This window comes from Octopus bimaculoides, chromosome 15 (genome assembly GCF_001194135.2).
Source record: "Octopus bimaculoides isolate UCB-OBI-ISO-001 chromosome 15, ASM119413v2, whole genome shotgun sequence".
Lineage (NCBI taxonomy): Eukaryota > Metazoa > Mollusca > Cephalopoda > Octopoda > Octopodidae > Octopus > Octopus bimaculoides.
Window position 1 is genome coordinate 29,843,795 of NC_068995.1, and position 11,905 is coordinate 29,855,699.

Sequence of the window (11,905 nt, forward strand, 5' to 3'; positions counted from 1 at the left end):
ATATATATACATACATATCTGTGTATGTGTGAGTTTGTGTGTCCGTGTTTGTCCCCCCCCCCCTACATCACTTGACGACTGATGCTGGTGTGCTTACATCCCCCATAACTTAGCAATTCAGAAAAAGAGACCGATAGAATAAGCACTAAGCTTACAAAGAATAAATCCTGGAGTTGATTTCTTCAACTAAAGGTGGTGCTCCGACATGGCCACACTCACATGACCGAAATAAGTAAAACAATAAAAAAACTATGCCATTTTAATCCCATCAACACTGGGTTTCTCTGCTAGTTAACTATAAAATAACTAGGTTTTGACTGAGAATTTAATAATTTATTGAACTTTATATATATATCTTTTGTGTGTACATGCACATACTTTGTGTTCATACAGTCATCTATCTAAGAAGATAACATAAGAAACTACTGAAATGTTTGAGCTGATAATTAGTTATAACTTAATTCTGATAATTAGTTATAATTATAACTAAACTGATAATTAGTTATAATTATAACTGAACTGATAATTAGTTATAACTTAATATAACTTAATTTCTATGTTGTCTCACTCTCCTATAACTCTTGCTTCAGTCTATCACAGTTTAACAAAAGTAACCAATCTTATATTTAATTTTGAACAGTTAGTGCATCAAAAAGACATTCAATTATATAACATAGTGCATCACTCCTTCCTTTTGAAGGGCTATTGTTTAGTTCTGGTTTTATGGCAATTGAGAAATAAGTCTCTCCTTACTAGTATCCTGGTTTATGCTTTATTCTTCTATCATCATCATCATTTAATGTCCATCTTCCATGCAAGGGTAGGATGGCAGACAGGAGCCTGCCAGGTAGAAAAACTGCCCGAGGCCACTGTGTCTGTTTTGGTAGGGATTTTATGGCTGAATGCCCTTCCTAACACCAACCACTCTGCAGAATGGACTCAGTGCTTTTTATATGACACAAGCAAAGTTAGTTTTGGCATGATTTTTACTGCTGGATGCCCTTCCAAATGCCAATCATGTTACAGTGTGGACTGGATGCTTTTAATGTGGCACCAGCACTGGTAGGGTAACCAAGTAACTCACAAGACAAGTAATTATGAGAGGGGCAGGGCATTTGAGGAGGGGAACTTGTGTCAAATGATGAAAGGTTAGAGTGTGACAAAGAGACAGAGAAACAGAAGCAGGTGTCTTGCCACAACAGAGGAGGCATTAGAGGAGATGATCTAGTATCAAATGATGAAAGGTTTGAGTCTAACAGAAAGCTAGAGAGGCAGAAATAGGTGTCTTGCTATAGAGGAGGTACATGGTTAGCCATTGAGAGAGAATGAGAGAGTGATACAAGAAAGAGGCCAGAAACAAGTGTGCTGATGTGAAGGAGATACTTGGTTACCTAGTCAGAGGAAAAACAAGAGAAGGGGTGAGAGAGTGACCAAAGGGAAAGAGAGAGAGAGTAGGTAATAGAAAAAGTGTAAGAAAGAGTAGAAGAGAGATGGTGTAATGCTAGGATATACTCACAAGTAACAAGAATATGAGTGTAGAACCAAGTTAGAAAAATAGGGTGTGGGTGTTGTGAGTGTGGGGAGCAACAATACAGTGAGCAGGGCAGTGAGGGAAAGAAAGGGGATTGGAAACGATTATAATTTATGAAGAGGACATGTGAGGAAGAGAAAGATGCAGTTAGAAGAGGAGTTGTAGTTCAATTTCTTAGGGTAGAGTGGGTGAAAAGTGTGTTGTTACATGTGGGAGGGACACAACTCTTCTAACACTCAGTTTCATGGATGGGTCTTCCCAAGGACCTCATATCACCAAACATTTTGGTCGACTGTCATTTCTTCTGTGAGCCCCAACATCCTAAGATCAGTCCTTATCACTTCATCCTATGTCTTCCTGGGTCTCTCTCTTCCACAGGTACCATCCACTTTCAGAGACAGGCACTTCTGAATACAACTGTCTTCACTCATACGCATTACGTATCCAAACCAATGCATTCTCCTCTCTTGCATACCACATTTAATCCCTCTTATGTCCAACTTTTCTCTCAATACAGTTGTTTTGTCGGTCATGCACTCTGATGTTGCAAATCCAACGAAGCATACTACCTTCATTCCTCTCCAGCCTAAACATGTCCTCTGCAGTCAGAGTCCATGTGTCACTACCATATAACATAGCCATTTTCACACAAGCATCATACAATGTACCTTTCACTCTGAGAGAGTGTCCTTTTGCTGCCAACAGAGGTAGTAGTTCTCTGAACTTCCTCCATTCTATTCTTATTCTAGAGCAATACTTTCAGAGCACCCACCACCATTACTTATTTGGTCGCCTAAATAGCAGAAACTATCTACTACCTCACGGGAGCTTCCTGGGCATTTGAGAGAGTTTAGTCCCTCGTGCTCTTAATACTTACTGTCCCTGTGCATCTACCTCACACAAAAGCAGCCTTATCTGATAACCTTCCCACAGTTCAACTGCATCTCTTATGTGTTCATAGCTTACACTTGGTGCAGCAAATGGAATTACATCTCACTTTCTTCCTGCATATTGAACAGGGTCATTTGCCAGTCGGAATGAGAATCTTATCTCCTTTCTCACTATCAACAACTTCAGTCTTAGTGAAATTAACTTTAAGACCCTTTGATTCCAGGTTTTGCTTCCAAACCCAGAACTTCTTCCCCAATTCTGCTTCAGATTCTACAATAAGAGCAAGATCATCAGCATATAGTAGTTCCCATGGGCATCCAGTTTTGAATTCATCTGTTATGGCCTGGAGAACTATGATGAATAAAAGTGGACTAAGAACTGATCCCTGGTGTACTCCAACTTGTGCATTAAAGTCATCACTGTATTCAAGGCTGACTCTCACCTTACTGACATCATTGCTGTACATGGCCTGAACTGCTCCAACAAGCTACTCCTCTATTCTTAGCTTCCTTAGAGACCACCAGCTCCCTGATACAATGCTTTGCTTCCACCATTTTCCCAGTCTTTCCAGGCCTGTCTCTTTGCTTTTATAGCACTGTCCACCTCCTTGTTCCACCACCAAGTCACCCTTGGCCTGGCTGGGACTTTGCATCAACCATAAATTTGGTCAGCAGCACCCAGTAAATTGTCCTGCAGGAACTTCCAGTTGTCCTCTAAGCTATATGTCCCTTCCTCCTCCTCTCTATCATCAGAGGCCTCTAGTAGAATGTCTCTAAACTTTTGTTGGTTTGCTAGGTTTTTGAGCTTCTATAATCTTTCAGTGTGGATTATGTCTTTGAGTCTCTCTAAGCCTAATTCTGAAGTCACTGACTAGTAGCCTATGTTGAGGTGTACACTCTTCACCTGGGAAAGACTTCACATTTGTTAGCATCTGCCTGTCTCCTTGCCTGGTGAGGAGAGAATCAACCTGGCTTATATTCCCACCAGACTGATAAGTAATAGGTGGCTGGCTGGCTGGCTTTCTAAAGTTAGTGTTGCAGATCATAAGATCACAGAACTCAAGTAGCATTCTCAGCGCCAAAGCCATAACCATCATGCACACCATGGAACCCATGGGTATGCTACCCAACATGTCCATTAAAGTTGCCAGCCACAATAACGGAGTCTCTGTCATTTGTCATTGAGGTAGTCTGCAAAAGGACCTTGTAACATCGGCCCTTCTGATCATCAGCTAGCCCAGCCTGTGGAGCATAGGCAGAGATAAATGTAATTGTTAATCAGCTTAATAACCTTATCGCACACTCTGACTACCTCAGTTACCTTATCTACCCACTTTTCTGCTAAGAGTATGCCTACGCCACCCACTCCATCACTCCTGCCTATCCAGAATTTAAACCTCTGTTTCTTACCTGTGAGGAATCTAGCTGAGGTTCCTTTCCATCTCACTTCTTGCACATCACATATCGACTTGACGACACTCTATCATTTCAGCAATCTCAACAGATTTCCCCTTCATTGTGCCAATGTTGATGTTTGCAGCCCTAAAATTGTATACTTGGGTGGGACAACAGGAAGGTAGTTGCTGAGGGGCTTTTGTTTGTTTTTGAAAAGATCTGTGTAAATGTTTGCCAGGTAGTGGAGTGTACATTGTGAATTTGATTCAATGAAGTATAATTTTTCTCCCTCTCATATGGCATCCATATTAAGACCCAGTAAAGAGAGGGGTAAGAAGGGGATGAAAGTAGTCATATATGTCCATTTGTACATACCCAGTATTAACCTTATATGCTAATACACACATATATCGTATATGTGTACATTAGATTCATAATTCTCTATCATTTTACTTTGTGAAGATTGACACTGGAGATGAGCAGGAAATTACTGGTACACTACATATAGAAAGTTAGGACATATGATGGTGATCATGAATAAGCCCCGAAACTTGGTATTTGTTGACATAGAGAAGGGTTACACATTCTGTGATCTAAGTTTGAAATTGAGAAAAAATATTGACAGTTATTGCTTATCTCATTTTATGAATCATACATCTTATTCAAGATGCTTAAACATTGTTGTGGATTTTCAAAAGCCTTAAATACCTTTTAAAACTCTGCAATACATCATCATCATCATTTAACATCTGCCTTCCATGCTGGCAAGAATTTCTATGTTAAAGATGAAATATGAAAGACATTTTGAGTCTTGTTAGAAACAATGAAATATGAAAAGCCTTGCAATTCTTGTGTATAATTTTAGGAAAGATATCCCAGGTAGTTTCTTTGGTATCACATTATGTCACAAAAACTATCTTGTTGGGCAGCAAAATCAAGTAGAACATATCTGCACTACCAAAGTGCCAATCTATGTAATTAAACACTATGTGATGGAGATAGAAAGATAAATAGGTATTTAGACAGACATGAATAACTATCCCTGATCTAAAATAAATTTTTAAAACAATAATAAATGGAAAATAAAAATGTTGTATGATACATGTTTTTCCATGGGACCATAGTAATATAAAACCCTGCAAAATCAGTTCACAAACAACTAAAACTATACAAGGATAGCTGCTATTTATGTGTGTTCATAAATGGCCTCACCAAAAGTCTATTCATACAGCCAAATTGTAATTATGTTTATTCTGAATCTGCTACAACACAGCACAACAGATGGACTAAAACAACAACACAGCATTGTCTAAGATTAGCAAGAGTCACATATGCATGCACACACGCATGCACACACACACTCACACACACACACACACACACACACACACACACATAAATATATGTTCTTTAGTTCTCTAGTTTGTTTTAACTATTACAGCTAAAGGTTATGCCAAAGCATTTCCTTCATAATTAGATTTTCTGTCTCTTGTGCTGTCTTTGTGCATGTCCATGGGTCCACTGTTTTGGTTTAGTCACAATCCCATCTTTAAAAACCAACATAAAAACACAATTTAAACCTCCAGATCAGAATGTGAATGAAAGATCCATTGTTTTTCTCTGTATACATTTCCTCACAGGTTCTTATTAGCTGACATTTGATTCTTACTACTGAGTATAAATTCTCCCTACCACTAGTCTTGTTTCTTAATCTTCTATTTTAATTCCTTTTGCATCTAATATATATATATATATATATATATATATATTATAGCAGTGTTTTTCATAGAAGGAAAAGGGGGACCCGGTATGTTGTGAGGATTGTAATAAGAACAGACATTAAATTCTACTCTACTCATAGCAACTTAACTTATGGAACTCCCCTGTGGACAAAATGTCGCTCATAGATTTGTGCCAGTTTTCCTGGATTCAGAGTTTACCCTCCAGAATGAGAGAATGTTTTCCCTTGGAAAGTATACATGTCTATTATAACCTCTTATATATTAGGGGAAATTTTCTAAGGAAAATTGCCCACCCATGAAGAAATCATTTTATATATTCACAAAATGAATTTAAACATGCAAAGAAAATATTTTTTTCAAAAATACAAAGATCTAATTATTTTGACAGATGGTAAACAACTGGTATTACAGCCTTTGTAATTTTAGAATCTGCATAATGTTTTTAACTGTATCAAAAATTAATACTTGAAATAGAACATAAAACTGACTGTAAATATTTTTGGTAGAATTATGTAATTAAATTGTATAATAGCTTTAGAAATCATGCATGTTTTATGAATAGGTTGACAATAATTACTGTTACAGTGTAATACTGTAGAACTCCAGACTTAATGTCCTACAGTTTTATAGTTTTATTTTTAAGTGTTTCTCTCTCTTCAAATCCCATCATTTGGAGTTTGATTTTTATCCATCTTGGGTCTAGTGGATAAATGTCTGATACACTTCTTCCAACAATGTGTCAACGAATGCAGACAATATTATTGTTGTTGTAAGGTAACAAGTTGGCAGAATTTTTAGCATGCTGGGCAAAATGCTTAGCGGCATTTTGTCTGTCTTTACATTTTGAGTTCAAATTCCACCAAGGTTGACTTCACCTTTCATCCTTTTGGGGTCGTTAAAATAAGTACCAGTGGAACCCTGGGATTGGTATAATCAAGTTATCCCCTCCTAAATTTGCTGGCCTTGTGCTAAAATTTGAAACAAGTATTATTATTGTTGTTAATGTGAACTTGTTATCATCGTATCCTCTCAACATACCTAACTACCTAAACAACTGAACTAACCTAAATAAAAAAGATTTTTCTTTAATTTTTAGTTACCTATTATTTAGACTTGAAGTACATGAACAACCATTATTTACTATATTATGCACTGAGTAAGGTGTAGATTATATGGGCAACAAAATCTAATTCGTCAAAAGAATAAATAAATAAACAGAATGCAATAGAAATATTGGAATGCATTGGCTACAGTAGAGTGTTTAATGTGGTTTTCCAACCTCATTAGACACTGTATAGTGTGTTAAATTGTGGCTACAAAAGACTGAACCTGATTCCTACAAAATATGTTATCTTTAGAGACTGATGGTAAATAAAACAATTCTAACTTTTCTTTTTGGTTTTAAGAATTCTGTCCATTTATGTCAAAGTTTAAATCTTACTAGGGGTCAACTTTGCTTTGCTTTCTTTTGTGAATGATAAACACTACTATTGGGATTATTCTCTTATTCTTTTATAGTTTTTTATATGTGTTTTTGTATGTACGTTATATGTTGATTAATCAACTACATCTTGCCTTAAAATTTGTGGCTTCATGTCAAAATCATTATCATCATCTGTCTTCCATGCTGGCATGGGTTGGATAGTTTGACAGACACTGGCAAGTCAGAGAGCTTCACCAGGCTCCATTGTCCACTTTGGTATGGTTTCTATTGTTGGATGCCCTCCCTAATGCCAACCACTTTACAAAGTGTACTGGGTGTTTTTTATGTGGAACCACCACTGTTACTTTTTACATGGCCCAACACCAGTGGGGTCGCCAAGTAACTTGCAAGACAAAGACCTCTCATCTGGGAGAGGGAGTGGAACTAAGGGAAGTGGTTTGTGCCAAGTGAGCAATTAGAGTATAATAAAGGGATATATATAGGTGTCTTACTTTAGAGGAGATACATAGCTACTCCAGTAGGAAAACAGAGAAAGAGAAAAGAGAGATAGAGTGAAAGATAGAGAGACAGTCAGAATGAGGGAGAGAGAAACCTATGGTGTTGGAGATGCATTGGAACCTACCCATGAATAGCTGTATAAGTGGTGCAGATGGGATAAAGAGGTATGTTCCATAAGAGTGTGAGGGGAGATGTTTAGAGATGATGGAAGAGGTGACTGCAGCAAGTGATGGTGAGACAAATTGGAGTGACTGGGATGAGAGGGCATGGAGAGTGAGTGTGTGGATATGAGGCAAAGTAGAGGGGTCTTCAATGTGCAATGATCAGGGTAGTGGGAAGATGGGTTGTGAGTGAGAGTTTTGACAGAAGACAGATTGGAGAGGAGTGGCATAGCCATAAAGGACATGTCTCTATGTATGTATGAATGGCCACAATTTTATTTAGCTTGCCATGTCTTCTCAAACACAGCATATCACCAGAAGTTTCAGTCCCTTGTCATCTCCTCTGTGAGGCTCAACATCTGAAAATCTTTTGTTATCCATTGCCCCACATCTTCCTGGATCTACCTCTTTCACAGGTTCCCAAGTGTTTATGAAATTGTTTATCATCAGTTACTTATCCATTTCTAATCAATTAGTTGTTGCACACATCTAATATAAGTTTTCTTTTCGTTTTCATTTTTATTTATTTTCTGTTTTTTGTACATGAAAGGTAGAATGACACTTATATGCTATCAGATCTAATTTAAAAGCAATTATCATATTTATTTTCATTTTCACTCATGTATATACATACACATACATACAGTTTACTTTTCCATTCAAGTAAGATCAACTTGTTTTGGCCATGTGCCCAGAGCCTAGAGATTACACTAGATGTGTTTTAAAAACCTGCTTAGATAAGATTTTCAATGCATGAAACTATTAGTAGCTCATAGCTATGTACTGTATATATTAATATATGTGTGTGTGTGTGTGTGTGTGTGTGTGTGTGTGTGTGTGTGTGTGTGTGTGTGTGTGTGTGTAAATATAAGGATAAAATCTATATAAGATTTTATCAAGTAGCCAGCGTGTAAACCAACTTTAGAGTCCCATTAAAGCATGTGGCTTTTACGCACAGTAATAGCCCTTGATATTATGATATATATATATATATATATATATATATATATATATGTATGTATTTTTCCATACATATATTTCTGTTTTCTCCCCTCCAAACTTTTTTCCTGTACGTTTATAGACACATACCAGGAACTTTATATGTGCGCGCTTGTGAGTGTGCGCATGGATGTGTGCGTATGTAGATATATGCGCGCATATATAGAGATATGTGCGTGCGTATATGGATATATGCTTGCATGTGATAATATAGACGTGTTTTGACCTTGTCACTACACAGTAATTTCTCTTTGTTTTTAATGGTCATTTTTCATAGGAATTTTCAATTGGCCGGATAACTGAAGAGATGTTGGTGTAGGCTCCCACCCTGGCATCCGAAACTCAGAGTTTTATCATGGCTACTGAATAAGTGTCACATATTTTTACAGATATATATATATATATATTAATAGAGTAACTATTATACATTACAGGTGAACCAAAAGGCAAGAGAAAAGATTTACTACACCAAGAGGTAAGTTGAAATTTGTCTTCTAAGCTCAGCAGCAAAAATTGTTGTGTTGTTATTATTTAACACTAGGTCAGTACTAAGTGAGTAGATCTATGATCAAAACAATCTGAGACTATTCCATCTTTTTATGCTTCTAAGAATATATTGTCCATTGCCTTCTTTCATTTTTAAGTTAGTAGAGTGTGATATAAGAAAGATATCTGGCTACTTTTTCTGGCGAATCAAATAAACATGACTGCCTTGTCTCTCACTGTTGTATGTGTTATTTATGTGTTTGCTTATGTATGCATGTGTATGGTGTTATGTTGTGTATAGATAAACATATGTAGTATATTCTTCCTTAACTATAAGTATGTTTGCTGATGTGTACATATTCAGAAATTTAAGCTTTATGTGTGTGTATGTGTGCGCGCATGTGTGTGCTTATTTAAAAAATATAATGTACTCGTTTTTAATTATTGTGTGTTTTTGTGTGCCTGTGTTGATCTATATGTGTGTACATGTGAAATTTATGTAAAGTCCTCCTCCTTAACTCTAGTGTGTGCACGTCCACATGCATGCAAGTATGTGTGTGTTTGTGTGTGTGTGTCTGTGTTAATCTGTGTATTCATTAAAAAAATATTTTCCCTACCAGCTGACTAGTTTACTTACAAACATACTTCTGTTAATCATGGCTTATCTGACAGTGAATAACCAATGCAGTTGCCTTTAAAATTTTCCTAAGGCATGTCTGCATGCACCAATAAAATTTATTATACAAACATAAATGACATTAGATAAACAGAAATATAGTGTGGCATGTTTCTGTCATCTTCATCTGTTATATTTTTATTTGCTTTTATCTTAGGCATGTTTCTTAATATATCAAATGAAGGATAGGAGTCTACAAACCAGTGAGAGGAACCTATTTGCAGTCATTTAATTTGCTAAAAATATTAGTCAAATTTTCCTCAGCTGCTGCTATATAGAAGAAAGACCTGTTGGATAATGTAGTACTACATGCAGTACCTTTTATCTTTTACTTGTTTCAGTCAAGAGACTGTGGCCATGCTGGGGCACCATCTTGAAGCATTTTAGTTGAACAAATTGACCCTAGTACTTATTATTTTAAGCCCAATACTTATTCTATCATCCCTTTTGCCAAACTGCTAAGTTATGGGGATATAAACGCACCAACACCAGTTGTCATGTGGGGGTGGTAGTGGTGGTGGGTCAAATACAGACACAAAGACATGCACATATATATACTAGCTGGTGTACCCGGTAATTCCCGCGGGTAAAAATGTTCTATTGAAATGACTTGTTGCTCTGATATAAGAAAGCAATTTCATTATAACTGCCACAAAAGGTGTATTTTCTGTCACGAAAATGTACAAAAAACTGTCAGCTGGAGGAGGGAGAGATTGTTGGAGGTTGGTGAGAGAGGTTGTCGGAGGTTGGTGAGAGACAAAGAAATTATTTTGCTTAGCAAAGGCATCTGGGAAATGGATAACTGCTGTCATTCACAGAAAAACTATTGTTTTACTGTGAGAAAAGCTCTGTTGAAGTGTTAAGTGAAATTTGGCAATTGAGGATCGAATGCACGCTATGCCTGCATGAAGCCACAACAAATACGTTGTGGAATAAAAAAATTTATTTACCCTCATGGAGAAAGTGTAACTGTAAAAATGCAGAATTATCGGAGTAATGGGCATTCAAAAACGCATGTATGTATAGAAATGTATGAATGAAGTCTTTAAGGTTTAAGATTCAAATTAAGAAAGTGCAATAATAATGTTTAGCAGTTCAAAACTGTAAGTAGTGAAATGCAGAATTAGGTCGGCTGATCGTGAGAATCAAATATTGATCACTTTGCTAACATCTGCAGGTGATATGGGTTATTTCCCTTGGGTTGTTTAAATAAAATATTAGTAATATGTAATAGACAGAAGGATCCATTGGAAGGGCAGTATTATCGATTTTTTTTCAACAATCTAAGTATGTCACGAGGTTTCCAGGCATGAGTTCATCTCACATGTCAAATAAAGTATAAAAGTGATATTGTCTGCAAAAATTAGAAATAGGACACACAAAAAAATCAATATTCAAAGTAATCGAACATAAACAATGAAATGGGTTATTTCTATTGAGTGTTTAAAAAAAATATTGTACAGGGGCTATGGGTTATTTCCCTTAAGTGTTTAAAAAAATTAGTTATATGAGGTAGATATAAAGGTCCCTTCCAGGGGCTGCATTATCAATTTTTCCAACAATCTAAGTATGTCACAAGGTTTCCAGACATGAGTTCTACTTACGTGTCAAGTTTCATCAAAATCAATAAACAATGTAGGAGGAGTTAGCTAACAATGCCACAAACAAACAGACACCGATTTTCCACATAAGTAGTAGATATATACAAAAATATATAATACTAGCAGAAATACCCGGCTTTGCCCGGGGTAAACAGAATACTGAAATCTAAAAACGCCGTCTAGACTACGCAACCCTCAACTGTTAGTAGCTACGATACCATATTTCTACATTAATAACTCTCCATTCCATGCCAGCATGGAACATAGACATGAAGTGGAATGCCAGTCTCTCATCTTGGAGGGCCTTGAAATCAATGTTACCAACTGGAGACTATGTGTGTCGTAGTGATAATAAAAAGACCCAAAGGAGGTCTGCAACGAAATAATTTTACTCAACACTTTGCAAGTGAATCAGTGGAGGCAAAGATGCGTCTCATTTACTTGACAATTTATGCACCACATTGCAGAAATCACAATGAAAG

The 11,905-nt window shown here is 36.7% G+C and overlaps 1 protein-coding gene across 10 annotated transcripts in view; it reads left to right on the top strand.

Moving 5' to 3' along the window:
* The window catches only part of LOC106869961 (serine/threonine-protein kinase ULK3), a 195,009-nt gene that overhangs the window by 122,644 nt on the left and 60,460 nt on the right, over positions 1 to 11,905 (top strand). For all 10 annotated transcript variants that reach the window (XR_001409483.2, XR_008265613.1, XM_014916122.2 and 7 more), the window contains one exon: positions 9,095 to 9,135. Coding sequence is in view for 8 of the 10 variants with exons in the window: in XM_014916122.2 (XP_014771608.1) it covers positions 9,095 to 9,135 (41 nt within the window). In the remaining 2 variants the exon portion in view is untranslated. The remainder of the gene's footprint in view (positions 1 to 9,094; positions 9,136 to 11,905) is intronic.